The sequence below is a fragment of the Eucyclogobius newberryi genome, unplaced genomic scaffold, assembly GCF_026437365.1.
Source record: "Eucyclogobius newberryi isolate DKJ021-1_F unplaced genomic scaffold, fEucNew1.0.hap1 SCAF_19, whole genome shotgun sequence".
In the NCBI taxonomy this organism is placed as follows: Eukaryota; Metazoa; Chordata; class Actinopteri; order Gobiiformes; family Gobiidae; genus Eucyclogobius; species Eucyclogobius newberryi.
This window is the reverse complement of record NW_027315823.1, coordinates 29661083-29683622: the sequence shown is the minus strand read 5'-3', so window position 1 is coordinate 29683622 and position 22540 is coordinate 29661083. Positions and strand designations below refer to the sequence as shown.

At 41.0% G+C, this 22540-nt stretch overlaps 1 protein-coding gene across 1 annotated transcript in view; it reads right to left on the bottom strand.

Annotated features, from left to right (window-relative positions):
* The window catches only part of LOC140365974 (cadherin-22), a 256099-nt gene that overhangs the window by 24056 nt on the left and 209503 nt on the right, over positions 1-22540 (bottom strand). The window contains exon 10 of the mRNA XM_072452603.1: positions 5858-5975. Within this exon, the coding sequence (XP_072308704.1) occupies positions 5858-5975 (118 nt within the window). The remainder of the gene's footprint in view (positions 1-5857; positions 5976-22540) is intronic.

Below are 22540 nucleotides of genomic sequence, written 5' to 3'. Positions count from 1 at the left end.
TAGAAGGCATTACATTGACTGGAGTAAAGCAAATCAACGGAAAGTCAATATTATAATTGCAACACAAATCCAAACAGATCTTTGCATATTGGTGCCAAACATGCCAGTAATATTCTGTAAAAGAAATAACCTAAGCGTATCAAGAATAAATATTTTCTTGCTGCATCATATATCAGCATGAGAATGGGAGCACACTGCCCCTCTGCCCGCACACGCTGACATTTCCCTATAGCTGAGCCTCTCCCCTGACATTTCCCTGGTGTCAGATCAATCTTTATTTAGCCACATGTCACATTCACTTAGGTTCATGTCTCTAAACGATGGATCTGCGCAAACCCAGGGGAACAGAAAGGAGGGAAAAAAACAAAACAAAAAACATGGCAAGCATATTTCCAAAGCACAAGTGGGCTGCATGTCCTCTGGATAGTTTTGCATTACATATACGGACGATGCTTACAGGCTTTGACCTCAACTTTAAGTCAGTTATTGTGTTTTCATATTCAAGACCCATCAGTTCCCTGCTAAGATAACTTCCTGAACTCCAACCCATGTTATAATAATAATAGTAGTGATAATTTGGTTTATATAGCACCATTCAAGACACTGGACGTAATGTCCCATGTTCTGTGATTGATAATATTGTAGCCATATTTGCCCTGGGGTAGACAGACGGATCCAAGGCTGACAATCTGTGCCACCCTACAACCTCTACAAATCACTAACTCACACATACATACATGGCAACAGGTGAATTGTCTTGCACAGGCACACTAAAACAACCACTACTAGGAAAACTGGATAACTGGCCTTGTCCAATTACATTTCAACACATCTGGAGAGTGCAGTGCAGTCTGATTATACTAGAAAAAGACTGGACAAAGTTCACTTTCATACATTTTACACATTGATTCACACATTCATAGTTCATAATTAAAAATGTTGAACTAAGTTCACAGCTCCAAAAAATGAACTAGTTCAGTTATTTTTTTCAATATTATGCAGTAATCTTTCTAAATTATTTCCACAGCCCATATACAACCACAGGCAGCAATTATTGTATTAGTTTAATGCTGAAACTATGTGTCAGATTTCATCTTCATATCCAATTTTGAATCCTTACATTCACATTGAAGGGACAGACTTCCCTCATGTGTTGCTGTCCATTCACCACACTAGCAGCAGTTGCAGCTTTCAACCCCACAGTATTTTCTCAAAAACATGAGGGAAATCTTGCTGGGCAAAGTTTGCACAGAAATGTTAGATTGTTCCCATCCTCACCGACCTTATCATAAAACTCACCTAAATGATCGTAATCGTAAATGAAGCGTTGCTGCTCTGTTGACAACACGTTGCGGTCGCGTCAATGCTACTTTTTGTTTTAATGCGCATGCGCAGTGTGGTGCGACACTTGAAATACCTGTCTGTCTCCGCATCTATCGCCTCCACCACTGGAGCTCTCACACTTGCCAGACAGAGACTCTTTTTGAGCAACTTAACGGTGTGTTTTTCGCCTGGAAATCTCTAGAAATCTGACACTTTATTGAACGAAAATAAAAAGAACGAAGGTGCCGTTCACAGACACCAGAATGAACGCGTTCACATTATTGTTCGTCAGCAGTAATACCGTTCGTTCAGTTCACGTTCACCAAAATTATGAATGCTTTCATGAACTTTTTTTCAAAGAATGCGTTCAGGCACAACACTGACTGGAGAGGCCTTCAACTGCACGTGAGAAAGTAAGAAACAACCAGAGAAATACATGTTTACACGTACTCTAATGTGTTTATTTGTGCTGCAGAGATCGAATAACTTAACGTGAGCATAACAGTTCCTAAGAAAATGAAATGATCAACGGTAATGAGATGTCACTTATCCATCTGTGCCAAAAGTGTGGTTATACTGTATGTATGCTAGCCGTTGTTCCAAGCAATCATAGGTATAAAGTTTTAGGGCTAATGCGTCTCTTGGTTCTTTGACCTGCTGCAGCCTGAGACAAGAGTGGTCTGAGCTCCCTGTGCATGTAAACGTAGTGGGTACTTTTGGGTTCGAGGACAATCGTTCCAATCACTGGGCCACTGTTGCCACACTACCTCACCTGGATGATTTATATGGAGGTTTTGGTTTCAAAAGGGTCACATTTGAAATAGTCAATTACCGTAATTGTCAAATACTTACAACACACAAAACACAGCACCCCAAATATCACCATGAAATTATCAAATTAAGTATAACTAACAAAACGCAATCTCACAATGGAGAACTAAGGCATGCTAAAGACTTGAAGTGCATCTGACAGGTTAGGCTACATATTTGACCAAAAATCTAGTGAATACAATTATTATAGATATATTATTTAAGATGTTTGACCATTTTGATGGCATTCATCATTTCACTTCCTGGTTTTACATGAGCAGAGGTGTGACTAACGCTGCGCTCATGTCGTCCTCATGGATTCTGAGATAAGAAGTCGAGGTTACAACTTGTTTGCAGTCCTGTGCTTTTATTTAATTCCGTAATAAAGTAATAAACAACAGCGTCTGCTCTTTAACAATATTTAATGGCGCTAACCAGTAAGTTTTGCTGTTGTTGGCCTTCTCAAAAGCTAAATGTTAGCAAGTTATTTGTTTTGAACCACATCCTACTGTTTTACTTTAGCTAGTCAACGTTACATCTTACGGAAGCTCATTGTACGGAAGCTCATTGTATTCAGAAAAAAAAAAAATCTTTCGAAATAACGAGATAATTATCTCGTAATAACGAGATAATTTTCGAAATTATGATATTTTTTTTTGCAATTTGAGATTTTTTTTTTTTTGTCATCTCCCTGCTGCACCGCGCTTTCTCTCATCTGGAAAAGCCTGGCAGCTCTGTGAGGATCCTGTTCTTTGATCTCTCCAGCGCCATCAACACCATCAGCCGCTGGTCCTAAGGGACAAGCTGGAGACGGCTGGTGTGGAGTATGACCTGGCAGAGTGGATCCTGGATGACCTCACAGACTGACTCCAGTTTGTGAGAGCCCGGGACTGTGTGTCTGACACTCGGACCTGCAGTGTGAGGGACCTGCAGTGTGAGGGACCTGCAGTGTGGGGGGCCTGCAGTGTGGGGGACCTGCAGTGTGGGGGACCTGCAGTGTAGGGGCGCCTCAGGGCACCGTCCTCGCACCCTTTCTCTTCACCCTCTACAATGCAGACCCTCGGACAGCTGTGTCCCGCAGAAGTTCTCTGACGACTCTGCCATCATCGGACTCATCACGGACGACGACGATGAGTACAGAGGACAGTCGCAGGACTTTGTGGACTGGTGTCAGCAGAACCACCTCCTCATCAACGCGGGGAAGACCAAGGAGATGGTGGTGGACTTCCGCAGAGGCCACTCTACTGCCCCCTCACCAGTGAACATCCAGGGAAGGGACAATGAGAGAGTGGACTCATAACACAGACGCACTGTACAGGAAGAGCCAAAGTTGGCTTTACCTCCTGAGGACTCAGGTCTCTTGGAGTGACAGGACCACTTCTGAGGACCTTCTACAACTTTGTGGTGGCATCAGCCTTCCTGTCTGCTATTGCACCGGGATAATTGACATTATGTCACAGTATTGCACATGATTATGACAGTATTGCACATGATCATGAAAGCTGAATGACACATGTTCAGGGCTACCAGTTTTTGTTGTAGAGTCTGACACCAGAAGGAAAGACCTGCAAAACGTCTCCTTCACAGAGCGAGGAACAGGGTGGATCAGTCTGTGACTGAAGCTGCTCTCCAGGGCGGACAGAGTGTCCTGCAGGAGATTTTTTTATTTTTGAAAATTATCTCGTTATTACGAGATTTATTTATTTTTTTTCTGAATACAATGAGCTTCCGTACATCTTAATTAAACTGTAGTGTCGAGTCTTTTTGCACAAATATGTTGCTATGGTCTATGGACAACTGATAGTAAACCCCCAAATGTTGCAATACTCGACAAAGAATGCAAATGTTTAAAATAAAATGATAAATTGACTCTGGTCACGTGAGGAAGTCGGGCATCAGATTTTGACAGCTGAAATTTTTCATTTTCAAGACTTCCAGAGGAGGTTATTCCGCAACTGTTACCTAGCAACCAGACCGTAAACAAGGGCCAAAAAGTCACGGAAAGTTGCGTGTAATTTGTTCCTGCATTTTTGATGGAATGTCACTTATTGATGACATCGGTAGAGGGATTCTGTTTTAGAACTCTACTTACTGCAGTTTTCAACTTTTATTTTTCAACTTTTCTTCACAAACAGCCACTTGACTGATGTAAGGCTGTGATAAATATTTACCACTGGGACTATTCCATCATTACGTTCACACCATTCTGCATAATGTATTTTTTCTCATTTTTTGGAAATATTGCAATTCAGAAGATACTGGCGACAGAGAAAATAAACATAAAAAGACAAGAATATACTCGTATGCATATGCCAAGTGTTTACCAGCTCTCGTAAACTCACTCAATCTCTCAACATTTTCTTGTGAATGCACACTAATGAACTGAACATTACACGTACAACCAGTTTAAAAGGAATTTATAAATTTATTGAACTCAATGTGTATGCAATGAATGATATTATTTTGCCAATAAAACGGGAGACAGGTGGTGTTTGTCTAAATATAATGATTATGCCATCTTGCTTGTAAATCTTAGAAGTAAAAAAAAAAAAAGAAATACACTCGTGGGATTCTGGGTATAAGCATTGCACTAAAATATCCCTCAAGTTTTAAACATTAACCATCTGTCACACTGATCGGGCTATTGCTTTTTAGTCTTTATTGAATTTTGTGTGTTTGGAATAACAATTTATCAATCATTGGAGATGTCACCTCAAACTGGGAGAGTTAATGGTTTGTCCTTTCTAGCATTTTGAAGAACACCCACACTAAACAAAAGCAGTTATTATTGTTCTGTCCTGAATCAGTTTATTTACGTGTCTAGGTAGATATATTAGAATGTATCACATGTAACAACAAAAAATAATCAAAGTAATAATAAAACTAGATAAGCATTCTGTTAAAATAATACAAGTTGTGTCCAGATCTGTTATTCTATTTCTAATCAAATATCGGTCAAAACGTTCAACAATGTCTTAAAACTATTCTTGTGATTATATCATAAGATAAGATAAGATATTCCTTTATTGTCCCATCCATTAGAATCTGACTTTTTTTGATGAAAATGAGCAATTCCTATGTCCTCGTTCCCGAATACCTTATGTATACTCAAGTTTCTGTTGGGTTTGGTGTATTTTTTCATGTTTGTAGGAGCAAAAACCCATTTCCATTTCTTCATTCCGTTGAGATCTCCGTGGTCAGATCTTTAAGCCCAGTGATCTCAGAACGACCCAGAGCAAAGCGAGAAATTCTTAAAGGACAATATGTACGCTAGAGTCCCAAATCACAATCCCATAATCCAAAATTAGGTTTATGAAAAAAAAAAGTTTTATTGTCAGGCAAAGACATTTCTAATCAGCTACTTTAACCAGTTGGACTTTTTTAAAGCTATTTTCACTTTAATATTGTTGGTCATGATTAGGGCAGTATAAAAATAATAATAAATTGGGTTAAAAACGTACGTTCAAACAGACACATTTTGGGAAGTGAACAAATGTGTATGTATATATTTGTAATAGTAGTTTAAAAGTATTGTTTGAAAAAGAATATAGCTATGGTTGTCAATGAGCAAAACATTGATAAGTCCTGATTCTAATTCACTATACATACAGATATAACTGAATATGACATGTAATTCATTGCGACGCAGAATAAGCTGTGTGTAAACGTGTAATAAATCACACATATGCTGATCGTGTGTTTGCCCTTTGACCTCTGCGCTCACCTTTGACGTCCCAAAGGGTGAAGTGTCGATTGTTGGAGGCCTCGGGAGCCAGGGTGAAGTAGAAGCGGTGTCCTGTCTGAGGCTCGTCCCTGTCCACGACACTGATGGTGTGGATCAACTGTGGATGAACAAGACAAATGCTTCATTTAGACAACTTTCTGTAACATCACTTAATATAATGTCTGTCTTCAAAGCCTTGACATGCAATTACATATACAGTAAAGTAACAGCAGGAGGCCCAACGACTTAATCTGCTGTTGTTTTGAAAGGTTGAGCAGTTTGAAGATAGAATAGACCAGTGCTTCTCAAACTTATCCTTAGGGAATAAGAAATATATACATTTGCCCCTAAAAGCCTGGAGAAATGATAAAGTAATACAGGTATAAAGGACATAAATAAAACAAAATAAATTGCATTTCCGCATATAAACACCTATACATTAAATTGAACAAACAGTAACGATGAAAGTTTGATATAAATGCAATTTATTTTAGTGCGAGTGTCATTAAAATAGGCATTGGTTTGTGCATGACGACATGAACTAGCACAACTCAGAGCCTCAAATACTGCCCTTCTCTTGCTCTACTCTCTCTCCTCTCCCCCCTGCTCCTCCCATCTCTCCTCTGCTACTCTCGGGCGGGTCAGTCACCTGTCTGTAGTGGGACTGGCGCTGGTGAATGAGGCGTTTCAAAGAGAAGAGGCGTTACTTCTGTGTCTACTTGCTGTGTCGCTGTGGATCACTTCTGCACTACGGGTCCGAGTCATAAACAGACTGCTTTTTGCACCATGCTGACTTGTACCGCTGCACTCATATTTCACACACATCCAACGAAAAGCGCGTGGGATCACAGCGGAAAGGAGGCGAGGCATTCACTGCACACCACTCAGATCCACTTTACATCGCCAAATCGGCTGTCAGTTAGCGGGGTTTAGACTCGGAAAGGGGAGGGAGGGGCGCAAAGCAGCAGAGGTGCAGCATGGGAGAAAAGAGCTCGTGCTAAACCCGAGAAAAAACGTGTGTGAGATCTGGGAACACTCGGCTGCCACTCTCGTATGTAAAGATAAACCCTGTGTTGGCGCTGGGTGTTTGTTTGTTTGTTTGAAACACGTCCATCGTGCTGCACGGCGGTCGAGTGGTTAAAGCAGCAGCACACATGCTTCTCGGCTCAGACAGTTTACTGCATGTCATTCCTTCTCTCTCATCCTCTTTTTCTACGGCCTACGGACCCAAAAAATCCTTTGGAAATTTGAAAATTACTTTTATTACGGACCACCTTGGCTCTCTTCCCTCCTGTACAATCAAGTATCAGAAATCTGAGAGTCTTTTTTAGAAAAATCAATGTCTTTGGATGGTCACTATAGCAACGTGGTCCAAAACAGTTTTTACCATTTACAGAACATTTCTAAACCCAGTTCAAGTTCTTCAAACGCTGATCCTAACAAGATGGATCGGTCTTTTAGTTTAGACTTCTGTAATTCTCTTTTTACAAGTTTTAACAAATCTTCACTTAAGCATCCTCAATTGGTACACAACGGTGCTAGAAGGTTTTTTAACAGAAATTGACATGGACACACATCAATCCAAGTCTAGCTTCACTGCATTGGCTTCCCATTCAATTTCGTGTTGATTTAAAAGTCGTCTAAACGTAAGGGCTCCCCAATACATCAAGACCCGCTTTAAAACTCGGGGGACCTGTTCGTTCAGGCTGTTGCCCTCGAATTATGGAATACCCTGCCCACGACACTCCGTACGGCAGAATCTGTTCTTTTGAAAAAGCAGCTAAATACAGTTTTATTTAGACAAGCTTTTGTTTGACTGATGTGTTTTACGCCTACAATCTTGATGGTATTGTTTTCTTTGTTGTCTTGTTATCGCACTGTCAAACACTTCGAAAGATACTTGTGGAATGTACTTTTGACTGCAGTAAAATAAGCAATAACAAACTATCAATGACTGGACTGAAAAAACCTTGGATTTACAAAATGGAAATAAGTAACTTTTGCAGTAGACAGAAATTGGGACAAAAAGGACAAAAGGGACAGATGGGACGGACACAAAAGGGGGACACATGCCAGACTACTATACTATTCATTTTTGCTTTCTTGATCTGTGTCTTGTTCTGTGATTGGTGATGGAAATTACTACTTTGTAATATTGATAGGAAAAGGCAAGAAAAATATTGACTGTATTTTCCGGATTATAAGTCGCACCAGCCAAAAAATGCATAATAGAGAAGAAAAAAACATATATAAGTTACACTGGAGTATGAAATGTAGTTGCAAGTGTGAAAATAACAAATAATATCACATATAAGTCGCAAGTATATACGTATAAATATAAGTATAAGTCGCACCCCGGCCAAAACTTTTAAAAAAAGGTGCAATTTATAGTCCGGAAAATACGGTACATATTTTTAACTCTGGCGCTTCTTTTGAATTGAGCATGTGGCAGAATTATTTGTGAACATAACGCTCGTCTTGATGGATTCAAAGATGAAGTATATTGCAGACAACTTCTCCTACCTGGTATCTGAAAGAAATTAAAAAAGCTTTTTAACGATTCCAGCTGACCGCGCTGAACTCAAGACGATCAACCGCTAATTGGAAGACATATGGGATCATTATTGCATACTTGCATATAAAGTTGTTTAATGATTTTCAAAAGTTGATACTCAAACAAAAGTTGCAACAAGATACACCTACATTTATCTCCTTATTAAAAATGCATTATCAACTGGCCTCAACATGCTTGACTAAACCGTGTGGACACCAGCCTTCTGCAGCCTTCTGTTTGTTTGTTTCAGGTTTGAGCCAAAATGCAAATGCACACGATCCTCACAGCAGGAGTGGAGGGTCCAGCAAATGTGTCCGATATATAAAACCAGTGGTCTACATGTTCAGATAAGCTCAGAGTTTTTAGAACAGGCATCACCCTCCTCGAGCTGTTCTCTCATTGACAGGCACCATTCATCGTGCCCCAGTGCGATCGCCCCACAGCCTTTCCCCAGTGCAGCGCGGATAAATGACATTTTTACATCGCATACACCACCTTTTCTTTATTCTCATGTCAGAATGACGGCGAGCACAAAGTTTGCTCTTGTCGAGACGCTGGTTCCATAGTGGCTTCTGTTTTCTTCTTTAACTGTTGTAACTGCCCCCTGTTCACATGATGTTTCCTTCATTTTCTCTATGCGTTGTGTTTTTACAGTGTGATGCTTACAATTTGTCTTGTATAATTGTTTGATTGTACTTTTACAAACCCTGACAAAAATGGCTTCATCTTTTGCTGTGGATTGATAATTAAAACCCAAAGTTAAAGGGCCTGAACCTGTTTTTTTGCATGCAATAAAGTAAAATCTGTTTTGCGCCAGTACGGATATATTGTAAAAGCATTTGTTCGGATGAAAACGAGACCACAGAGCTTTCTCTGCAACCAAATATAGTGTTTTATCCGCTGCGAAGAGCGCCGTTAGCATGCTGCTGTTTGTTAGCTTTACTGTGAAAGCCAAACTTGCTTGAGAGTTGTGAAAAGTGCCTTTTAACTCGTTGTGGTGAATATTTAGGATGCTGGAAATGCATTATGTAAGTGAGCGGTATGTAGATTATTGCAAAGATTTTAAAATTAACTAGTTCTGTTTTTCACATTTTAAAGGCGTAATGGACAATTTTTTGGTGATTTGAGAACGGGGAAGTGCGCATGCGCACTCCCCCGTGCGGACTGATACAACACACACGTGCGTTTGTTTATTAGCGCGACGGATCGCATCGCATCTCTCGTCTCCCGTAGCTTTCCGTCTTCTTCTGAGACAGCTCGAACTGTCTTTCTCAGTCTTCATTTTGTCCCCCCTATTATGATAGATCAATGCGCTTAGGCACGCGGAAACGTGCTGCTCATGGGGACGAGCCACACGCGGCTGCAGGTGAGCGGTATGTGCGTTTTTTGATTGATACGTGGCAGGACTAATCGGCAGAACACGCCACGAAGAAATGAGACTCAGATTTGGGCCAAAAAAATCGTCCATTCAACCTTTAAGTAAAAGAAAGTAGACAGTAAAAAATCAAGTACGGAGCCTTTAATTTAATTGAACCATATAGTAACCAGAGAGGTTGTTATTTAGGTTGTTAAGATATTCCTTTATTGTCTACACATGGGGACACGTCAAAGGTAAAGACTAGAGTGACTTCAAATTGAAGAGAAAAACTGAACATTCCATTAAACATTTTTCTCAAGGACATACGCGCAGCAATAGCCGCAGTGGTCCAAAGTGCTTCCTGAACACTCAAGGCTTATATCAGGACATCTGAACACTGGTTTTGTCTTGAACTTTTGAGAATAATAGCCTGTGCTCCTTTTCTGAGATCAAAAGATAGGATCAGAAAGACGTTTCATGTCTTTTTTTAATGAGCTAAAAATAACCAGAATAATGCAAATAATGAGGTAGTAGTAGTTATGGAAAATAAAAACTGGCACAAAGATTGAGTCGTGTAAAATGTCTTTATGGGCTTAGAATCATCCTTAGTATTCAGATAATACGTTAATTACAGCCTTTTATTGCCCAGGCTCATTACTGCAGCAGCAGCAGCAGCTTATAAAGTCCACGCTGCCACAGGAGCTGCAACAAGAGCTGCCACAGGAGCTGCAACAAGAGCTGCCACAAGAGCTGCCACAGGAGCTGCCACAGGAGCTGCCACAGGAGCTGCCACAGGAGCTGCCACAAGAGCTGCCACAGGAGCTGCCACAGGAGGTGCCACAGGAGCTGCCACAAGAGATGCCACAGGAGCTGCCACAGGAGCTGCCACAGGAGCTGCCACAGGAGCTGCCACAGGAGCTGCCACAGGAGCTGCCACAAGAGCTGCCACAGGAGCTGCCACAGGAGCTGCCACAGGAGCTGCCACAGAAGCTCGCTGCCTCAAGAGCTGCCACAAGAGCTGCCACAGAAGCTGCCACAGGAGCTGCCACAGGAGCTGCCACAGGAGCAGCCACAGGAGCTGCCACAGGAGCTGCCACAGGAGCTGCCACAGGAGCTGCCACAGGAGCTGCCACAGGAGCTGCCACAAGAGCTGCCACAGGAGCAGCCACAGGAGCTGCCACAGGAGCTGCCACAGGAGCAGCCACAGGAGCTGCCACAGGAGCTGCCACAGGAGCTGCCACAAGGGAGCTGCCACAAGAGCTGCCACAGGAGCTGCCACAAGAGCTGCCACAGGAGCTGCCACAAGAGCTGCCACAGGAGCTGCCACAGGAGCTGCCACAAGAGCTGCCACAGGAGCTGCCACAGGAGCTGCCACAAGGGAGCTGCCACAAGAGCTGCCACAGGAGCTGCCACAAGAGCTGCCACAGGAGCTCGCTGCCACAAGAGCTCGCTGCCACAGGAGCTGCCACAGGAGCTGCCACAGGAGCTGCCACAGGAGCTGCCACACTCCTGCATCAGCACTGCCCAGTCGGCTTTGTCATGGCCCAGCCTGGGTGAAAAAGGGCTGGGGACCACAGACCCGAGCATAGGAAGAGAGGGTGATTGAGAGCGGGTCTTTGAAGCGTAACATCGGGACTGAGCCCAGAAGTGTACCCTAACCCACCGGGAAAACACTTGTGGCTCCAGATGGCCAGTCCAGACCTGTTTTTTGGGACAGGATTTGGGACTCAAGCTTGAATTTTTGGACAGTCGTGAATTTTTCGGGACGTGTGGTCACCTTAACTAAGACTGATGATGATGACTATAAACTGATCTATTCTATAACATTTCCAGGACAGGGAGATACGTAGGAAGATATGCTTAAGTAATCAGGATTTTAGATTACATTTTATTTCAACATTATATGCACATTTTCTCATATAGTCAAACTTTTGCCATTTAACCCACAAGAATGTCCTCCAAATTGATAAACTCTGCTCCGAACAGCATGCTTTTTATTGACACAGGACCCAAGTAAAATGACCCAATCATATTTCATTTGACAATTAAAAATTAATCAGATTAATAGCGCAGCCTACACAGTGCCTCTAATTTAAAAATATGATGAAAGATGATTTTAAACTGTTCTATGACATTCCACCATCTCCAATTTATGATATGAACGGAATAGGTGGATGATGGATGTAGAGTAAACATGAAAGGATAATACTCAGACACAGTGAGAACATACAAACTGTAAAGGCATTGCACAGTTTGGGAATTGATCTTGGAACCTTCTTTTTTATCCTTTCCTTTTGTGAATTACAATCATGCTGAATCACCATCCCTCATTTCATCCGTCAGTGGTGAGAAGAGAGTATGATCTGAGCAGTGGCGGCTGGTGGTACATATTATAGGGGGGGCTATTTGACCGTGTTTTAGTTTTTTTTAAATGTCCAAAATAGACATTTTTAACATTGACTGTATGGATACATATTTTAAATACACATTTACAACTGAATTAATTAAGTAAACACACTTTATTTCCACTTTTGTTAATGATAAGTTAGAAGTTAAGCGATACTTAATGCTTAGCGTTAGCCTTATGCAAGTAATAAACTAAAAAAAACTGCGTGTTTGTTGTCATGGTAACGTAGCACGGGGTTTGACAGACACATGTCTTGGATTGATACGAAATCAGCCGCTTTCAACACGAATAAAGCAGCAAACAGTTGAGCAGCTCATTTTGAGTCGTTCTGGACGTACCTTTTGTAACAGACGTCTGTAGATGCAGTTTTACACGGTAAACACAGAAAACACGGCGTGTGGCACTTTCCACGCACATGCCTCAGTCTCTAGGTAAAAAGCGCAGCTCCGTGGCGTAACTTCTACGTTCAAAAGGGCGCTTTCTGGAGCGCCCCATAGTCGCTATTTTCCTATGGAGAAAGCCATAGTGACGTAGTTACTTTTGATTGTGATTTGATTGGCTAAAAATCCCCATTGATTTTCTATGGGGCTCTGGGGCGCTTATCAAACCGCCCCATAGGTACGTAGAAAAGTGACGCAGGCTGCGCCAGGCCGCAGAACACATCTATATCTATTTATAGATATATATATATATATATATATATATATATATGGATATATATTATTATTTTACACATTTACACTAATAAGAATATAAGATATTTTTGAATACATTATATTGTTTTTAGACACAAAATAAATTGACGTAGTTGGTAGATTGACAGGGGGGCGGCGCCCCAGCGCCCTTAATGGACCAGCCGCTGCTGGATCTGAGTTGACGTGACACTGGGGATGCAACTGGCAACGAGTTTGAGTATAATACTAAGACCAACCTGCATAATGGTGACAAAAATGAATACAAATGATTCAAAAATAATAATAAGCATGTCCTAATGTGAATCCAGTGGAGACGTACATTTAGTCAGGTTTGTACAGCTTTGAATTAATGGATGTAATAAAAGTAAAACTTCAAAGCATATGCATTTATATTGCTTCTCATTTACTGTATACAACTCTAAATCAAATAATAATAATATAGTTTGTGTCAAAAGAGCCGAACACTTTTTTGTTTTATGAAGTGTGCGCCAATTCAACTTGTGACTTGAGAGACACGTACTATAAACAAACTAAACCAAATTTATTTGTATAATAAAATTTGAGATGGTAAAATGCATAAAAAGTTAAAGCACTTCCACGAAAAAGGAAATAAATTGCTTCAAAACAAAACAAACAACGGAGAAACGATGAATCAAAATGACAGTGCAGGACAACAAATTTAAAAACAACCTATTATTTTTGAAAACATGACACACTCATTATATTTTGTTGGTGGGTGTATGAACTGAAGCGATTTGTACTCGGGCTGTCACAATACTAACATTTCAAACTCAATTTTGATACAAAGAAATGTATACTCAATACATACCACAAACATAATAAATTAATTACAGGATGGAAATAAACTAATTGACATAATTGGGCACATAAAACTGTATAGTGCATGTTGCAGTAGTTATATGTACTACACAACGACTTTGAAAAAAGAAAGTAAATAAGAAACTTATTAAGTAACATATTTATCTCATGATTGCCTGATCTAGTCTCGACGGCTCCCATAGCACAAATAACAAACCTGTTACCCTCTGGTTAGGCAAAGCAATAACATCTCATCGGAACAAGCAGATGGTGGACCTTCCACCTCAAAAGTTACAAAGTACTGTATATCTTAAACTAGCTGTTAGGGAAGGGCAATAGCATGGTACTGACACAAGACCAAGTGCTTCATACTGGTCTAGCCTTATGGGTGAGGGCATTTCAATAAACAATAAAGGGTTTGAGATCAGATCAACTATGAAGACATAATAATACATGTCTAAAACTTAAAATGTACATGTGATTTAATCAATATTTGTAACAATATCAATACCCACATTTTACAGTATCAGTATCATTATCACGCTCATGTGACTTTTTTCTATCTCTGTATAGTAACATTATTGACCTAATAAAAGAAAAATAAATGGCCGATTAAGTTAATCTTTCTTCTGTTTACAACAATGTTATTTAGGCCGTGGCAGAGTGAGTCAAAGGCCCAGCAGACGCATAGCTGCTGTGTAGGGAGCAGAGAACAATAGAATGCAAGCAACCTGAGATTTAGAAGTTAAACTGTCATTGGGGTGAGGCTGTTTGTGGGAGCAGGGTCATCAGATTATGAAGACAGAACAGTTTAAGGCTATAACTTCTCCCTTAGGGTAGGGCCAATTCAGCCCAGGACAGTTTAAATGTCCAGTCCTATCAGACTGAAAAATTACCTCTGGATGAAAGTCAAAATGTCTCATGTTCAAATTCATTGTCCAACTGACTACCTTTTCTAGTGTTGACCACACCTGAATGACCACACCGCTTGTTCCCTTTCAGGGTCGCGGGTGACTGGAGCCTATCCCAGTGACTTCGGGCTTAAGGGATTACCTCATCAAAGTAATTTGTTTTTCCAGATAGTTTTGACCTTTTTCTGGTCTTGTTTGTTTCTTCATTTTTGTTTGTTTCCTGTTTGTTTACTTTGGTCTGGAATTTAGTCTATTTTTGTTCTCTTAAGCCTTGCATTTTCATTGAGTAATTTATTGCGTCTATTGACAAGCAATCATTTTTTGTTTAACTTGAAAATAATAATACAAAATGTATCACAAAAAAGTGCATTTACCAACCATGATAACACTTATGCCTCTTATCCAAATCTTTCCAAATTAATATTAAACTCTTCCTCTCCAAACACATTTCAGAGCCTTCATCTGTCATCTTGCAGCCTCTGTCTCTCCCCAAACACTCTTACACAGAGAGGTGATGCTCCGAGGCAGTGGAGGGCCCCAGGAGCACCCACATGACAAACAGCCCCCTGAACCACCATTAGAGCCGACATTTCTCACCATGATTAAAGTGCAGTGTTCGGCGGCTGTAATTCCTCTGTCTGCTCTCACAAAAGCTCGCAGCATCAGATACGATCGAAACAAATAGATCAAGCCATTATTCTGCTCTTACTCCGCTCTCGTCTTTAAGGGCAGAGGACTACAGATGTTAAATGTGCCGGTGTGCATTTAACAAACCCATGTCCCTGCTGTCGCCTTGCTCCACCCACTGCAGCCACTGTTTGTCCATCTTTATTTTTCCACTGCCATATGCCTCAGATTTGTAATCCTTTACTTTGACTCAGTAACAATCATCATCAAGGAACTAATATAAGTAAGAACTGAATATCTTAACATTGCTTTACTTTATGCTGCTATAAATAAAGCAAAATGACTGCGCACATTTTTTTTGTAATTTAATGACAAAAAAAGAAGATCTTTAATCATTGCAATTTGAAGTCAAATTTCTTCTTCTGAGGTCTGAACTGTTCTCCAAACCACATGCTTTTAATGGTATTGGACTGGATGTAGACTTCTCAAATAAAAAGACTCAACCAAATCACCAACATTAATTTATTTATAATTGTCAATCTTTTTTTTTTTTTTTTTTTTAAGAACAAACAAAAACATAAAAAAGAACAGAGAGGGAAATCAGGTACAATATTGAGAAAATAAGTAAATCATTTGAAAGGTCCAACGAAAAGAAACGTGCTAAATTACAGTCCCACAGACTTTTTTTTTTTCATTTTCCGTACACTGATTATGCTTCCGGCACAGTTATTGTGTCCGTGTTTTAAGGCTGAAATATAGTTTGTGAAATGGTGATGTCAAAAATTGTCTGCAATGCTTTGTTAAAAATTTCTGTCCAATATTTTTCAACAACAGGACAGTCCCAGAACACATGATAAGGTTTTCCTCCTTGCAGATTCATTTCTTTCCTTGGAAATGGCACTTTTGAATAAATGACCAATAGGCAATATGTGTGGTCACCGCCATGTTGAAGATGTCACTGCATGCTGTTGCCTGTCCAATCTTGGATAGTCATGAAAAACTGTGTATGCATTTTAAAAAGAAAAGAGTTGATACTTCAAGAAGATAGAGGTTTTGGGCTTTGATCTTTATCCACAGCAGTGAGTCACCGGGAACACTTAAAAGCAGCGACAACTTTTGCGGACATTTGCATCTAAGCTTGCACACAGGATAAGCCCTCAAAGCTTTCAAGAGTGCAGACTTTGTGTGCGGGTGAGTGACTGTCTGATCCTAAAATATAACACTCCGGCAGTTGGAAATTAGGCTTGTTAAAACTGTTTGTTAGCATAGCCACATAATAATATGTGACCTTGGATTAGCCAGCTGCTAACTACCTACAAGCCTCAGTCTGCAGTGATTTTTGACCACAGTGATTCATTTCTGGCCACAAACAAAGGAGTATTTTGTTTATAGACTTTTTTATGAAACATGAATACGGACACATGAATACATTGGAAAGAAGTATGGCTGATAATATAGATTTTAAAAAGACAATAGGTTGGACTGACATTCTTAACATTGCTGAAGTTTAAACATCAAGAACACCTTAGTTTCTTTGTAATGTAGCAGGCCACATTCCCCATACCTCCCATATATACCCATTACCCCCCTCCACATAGTATATATATATATTAGGCTGTGCACGGGTGGTCCACTCCACGCTTCATTTCTCAGCTGAAAAAGCTGTTCTAAATCGGTGCTAGTGGCCCAAAAGAAACTAAATCAGAAATTACATAAATACCGGTGCCAGTATTTTTTAGGGCTATAGATTAGCCTTCAGCTTTATTATTCGAAAAGCTGCCTAAAAACCTTTTCTTATTGATTTTTTTATACATAAAACACCAGCAAAGACTGCAATAAATAAATAAAATAAATAGACTTACATAACACAGAATGGCTAATAGCGCCAAAATGTATGTTATTTGAGCTCTGAAAGGATAAGAATGAGTCTGGTGAAAGTGCGCGGACATTAAAAACACAGAGGAGCTGCATAGATGAGTATTCAACTATGCCATAGGTGATGTGTAGAGAAGCTGTAGATGGACACGATTATTTTTCTTACATTATACAGCCTCGTGATAGATGAATTTGTTCTCTCAGATTTAAGCTAAAATAAGAATGGAATATGTTTCTATTTTCACACGTAGCTAATCCACAGTGTGCCTACCTGCAGCTGCTCGGGAAGACGTTCTCTGCCTAATGCAATGTTGTTAATCTAGTGTGGTTTTGCTCATTTGCAGGGTTAAATAATGTGCTGGAGAGGCGTCTATGCTAAGACGTGTGTGACTAAGTTACTGACTTCCGCGCTGTACTTGGAGCTCCATAATAAACAGCTCCTCAGCCTGAGCAGACAGAACAGGCTTAGTCATAGCGACGGCCCAGGAGTGCACACTTTGTAATTACTAAATGCTTAAGCCTAGATTTCTGGATGAACCGAAGACTTCTACCAAGGCCAGAGCTGCTCTCAAGTCAAACGGCAACACAAGGATGAGACGAAACAAAGCTGTTGTTGCTCTGGTATTTCAACACTTGATTCCCAGGACTTTTCGAGCAAAGTATGATGACAGAAATAATTGCGTATTTGTTCATATCATGCCTATTGTGTTATCATTTTATAAACCTGCAAACATGAATTTCCTTGGCTTCTTCCGGAAGTAGGGCAGAACCATTTTTCTAATGAGCATTGTGGTTGCGGGTAGACTTGCAATATGTGTGGAAGAAGTAAAGTAAAAGTACAGATACGTAAGAATAAAGTATGACGAATCTATTCAAGTACAAGTATTAAAGTGCACATAAAAAAATGACCTTACGAGTAAAAAGTAAAAGGAATTCAGTCATATTTTGAACACTATTAAAGCACCAAATTGTGATCTTGGTAAAGAATTGTCCGGTTTATTGGTAATTTTCCTCACAAACCTCACAGTACGTCTTACATCCAATGTTAAAAATACAGTATGTCGCCCAGTCACACGTTATAGTAGAACAAGGCCACGCAGGAGTACATAATGCTAAAAAAGAAGCTTGGAAAGACCTGTGTGCCAGATAATTCAGAAGGTGAGTAGGAGACGCAGTGAATCATCCCTCCACAAACCAAATGGCTTTCCTTTTGTCTCCGGAATAATGAGGCTGGATCAGACCGATGCAGCACACACAGAACATGAGGATGGAAATGACCAATGTGGAGTCAGAATATCTTAATGGACACACTTACATAACATTCAAAAACCTGCTCGTATTGTGAAAGTAACTAGTGTTTTTTAAGAACAGATTTATATATATATATAAATATATATATATATATATATATATATATATATATGTGTGGCGCAGCAGCCCTAATGCCGGCACATGTCGGCCTCGGTGAAACTGAGATAAACCCCAAAAAAGATTTTTTTTTTCAAATGTGTGATTTTCATTTTTTTTGCAGAATGTGCTAGTTGAAGTTATGAATAAGCCCCTGTGTGCTTCAGATAACACTATTGGTTGTCTTAAACATATACATTAAGCTGTTAAAAATGTGGAGTTTTGGGGTCTTTTTCCTGCTCTCCTGGGGGGCGTCACCTTTTTCTAGCCAACGTATTGTTTACATTTTCCACCAATCAGCTGTGATCCGCATGGCCAGCTGCGTGCTCTGCGTGCTCCGTGTTTTCCTCTCATTACTCCAGACCGTCTGCAGAGCACAGTCTTCAGAGCTTACATTTCCTGGACTACATTGCAACGGAACTGTTTACTCAGGTACACTTTTACTTTACTACTAAATTATTGCTTTAACGCTGTGTTTTAAGGCGGTCTCGTGATCACTTTAGAATCTTACTTGTCTGCTCTGGTGGAGCTAATGCTAAGCTAACATGTTGCTTCAGTGCACTCTGCAATACGGGCTTAATGTGACTACTTGCTGTTATCACCATGTTATCGGGTTATTTTTCGGCATGGGTTGGCCCGTGGGTTGTGTGGGTCGTGCTTTGTGTGTGTTTTATGGTGCTAAACCGGCTGTTAGCCCCACAACCCGGAGCTAAACGCAGCGATTCGGAGCTAAGTTGTAAGCTAAACTTTGCTATGTTATCGGGTTATTTTTCGGCGTTTTGTCTGTACAAATTATATACTTATGTAGTATTTCTTGACCCGTGGGTTGTGTGGGTCGTGTTTTGTGTGTGTTTTATGGTGGACTAAACCGGCTGTTAGCCCCACAGCCCGGAGCTAAACGCAGCTATTCGGAGCTAAGTTGTAAGCTAAACTTTGCTATGTTATCGGGTTATTTTTCGGCGTGGGAAGAGAAAAAAACTACAACTCCCGATACCACTTCTGGTCACGTGGCTTACGTACGTAGCACGTCACGCACGCACTGCGTCACTCGAACCAATCACGCGCTTGCCTGGCCATTATCGGCTTCCTGTGTGTCTCTCTGTGCACGGTGTTGGGAGAGACAACAGGACGGCTGAACCAGGTAAGCTTTGCGACTAAAACACCCGCTTTTAATCACTTAATGTGCGCCGGTTTTAAACTCGAGTGTATGTTTATGTTTTGGTGTGCTGTTCTGCAAGTGTTTTGCTTTTATGAGCCGTGTTATCTCAAGTGAGCTAGCTAGCATCGCTAGCCGAGGGCAGATGTCCCAATATCTCCGCGTTTTGCATCTTAAATACACCGTTAACGTCACAATGTGAACTGTTATCTGTGAAGCGTGTTATTCCCATAATACTGTTAACCCAATCCTTTTTTTCCCCTTTTCAGAATTGGCAAAGACACCCTGACTGACATGACCTGTCTCTACTGAAGTCTACTAAGGAGCGTGGTAAGTGTAAAAAATTATTTTGGTGATTTTCATGTTTTAATGATTAGAGTATAATTAACCATAAGCAACATCTGTTTTTCAAGTGAGCCTGCAGTTTGTACATCAAGCTTCAGATCACTGTGGAAACAGCTTCTCCCACACATCAGAACCTGCAGGCCACACACAGATCTCTACAACAGAATCTAATGGGCTGTCTTTGGACCCTCACCGCCAGCAAGCAAAGACATCAGGATGCATTACAGCTTTGACTTTGCACAGCAGGTACTAATAATAGTGCAAATGCAGAATAGCAATTGTAGAGAGATATAAGTCTTAATCAAATGTCATATGTATTAATCTAATCTCCTTTCTCTCTCTGTCTACTACAGATACACTTTCCGTCCAACCCTCTGCAGCCGGGGCCAAGCTTCACTACACAATGGACATCCACTTCCTCATTGCTGGTCACACCAAATTCTCCCCTGATTGCGGCTTTGGACTTATCAAGCGAGCATACATGAAGACCAGGGTTGACCTTTTGGAAGACATCGCTGAGGTTAGTTTATATTATTTGACTACTGTAATGTGTAAACATTAGCCTGGCAAAACTTCAGTGCTGCTCTCTGCTTAAGATATGTTTCTTCTGTTCTCATTTTTTTACATTGTCGCCCTTGTCATCAGGGAATGGAAAACAGCTCTCCTGAATCTCACCTCAATATCCCACAGCTTGTTGGAACGGTGGATAGCAAAGTGTTTGTCAAGAACTTGGACTGGCAGAAGCATCTGAGTCCTTTCTTCAGACGGCTTCCAAAGATCAAGAGTTATCAGCACTTCAGGTATTTATATTGAAACTCTCACATTGTGTTAAAAAAAAAAAAATAGTTAATGAGTGTTTTATGTGAAATAGTTAGCCATTTCTTAAATGTCCTGTTATTTGTTTACAGCTTTGATGCCAAGAGCCGAGAGTCACAGCACAGAAGAGTGCACAGACGAAGAAGAGGATGAGGACGTGATCTCTGATGTAATTGGACTCTGGTGGTGTACATATCATATCTATTATCTCATATATTTAAAGCCATGGACCCGTTGCAGTTCGTATACCTGGCCCTAGCATCTGTTTATAAGAGTTCTTCTATTGAGAGTGTTTTTTAAACTTCCTATAAGTTATCTGTCCTTTCCCCCTGTATCTACTGCGTTGTAACATTAAAGGCTATTTTATCTTATCTTATCTTTTGTTGTTTGTGTTGAATGAATCACCTGTGAATTATGTTTATCGACAAATGCAATGAACCCTATTCTCATTCTGATTCTTTGATTCTATTCAGGGCCTTTTGTAATCCAAGTATTTCCATTTGAATATAGTAACTTCTAATTCTGATTCAAGTCCAGTTACCATCAATAACACTCCTCTTGAGTCTTCAGTGACAGCTGTAGGGGGAAGGTGGTGTCAGTGTGACAGGGGGGAGGGCTTATCTCAATGAGATGCAAATGAGCCCCCCTGTGACTCTGGGCTCACTCCGGTGAGAAACTTTGAGCCCCGTTTTCTCAGTGAATGGGTTTGAGAGTTGTATACATTCAAACACACTATATATATATATACATATATATATATATATATATATATATATATATATATATATATATATTTGGACTTGTGATACATTTTTTTTTTTTTGTAAATAGCAATTCACTTGTTGCAGCCCATGTTTCGTTTTGTTTTTTTCAATATTGTACAACATTGGTTTTCTGTGATTGTCATGCTTTATATGAGTTATTGTTTCAGTGGCAGTTGCAATCATCGTTTACCAATGATATTTTCTGTTGCAGTGTATTGTACTTCAAAGTGTGTAGTGTATCTTGACTGATTCTTGGTGAACAATGCACATGTCCATCCATCCATCCATCTTCTGCCGCTTTATCCGGGGCCGGGTCGCGGGGGCAGCAGTCTGAGCAGGGACTCCCAGACTTCCTTCTCCCCAGACACTTCCTCTAACTCCTCCGGGGGGATCCCGAGGCGTTCCCAGGCCAGCCGTCCAGCGTGTCCTGGGTCTTCCCCGGGGCCTCTTCCCGGTGGGACATGCCTGAAACACCTCCCGAGGGAGGCGCCCAGGAGGCATCCGGAACAGATGCCCGAGCCACCTCAGCTGGCTCCTCTCGACGTGGAGGAGCAGCGGCTCTACTCCGAGCTCCCCCCGTGTGGCCGAGCTCCTCACCTTATCTCTAAGGGAGCGCCCAGCCACCCGGCGGAGGAAACTCATTTCGACCGCTTGTATCCGCGATCTTGTTCTTTCGGTCACTACCCAAAGCTCATGACCATAGGTGAGGGTAGGAACGTAGACCGACCGGTAAATAGAGAGCTTTGCCTTTCGGCTCAGCTCCCTCTTTACCACAACGGTCCGATGCAGCGACTGCATCACTGCAGCCGCTGCACCGATCCGCCTGTCGATCTCACGCTCCATCCTTCCCTCACTCGTGAACAAGACCCCGAGATACTTGAACTCCTCCACTTGGGGCAAGGACACCCCACCCACCTGGAGAGGGCAAGCCACCTTTTTCCGGTCGAGAA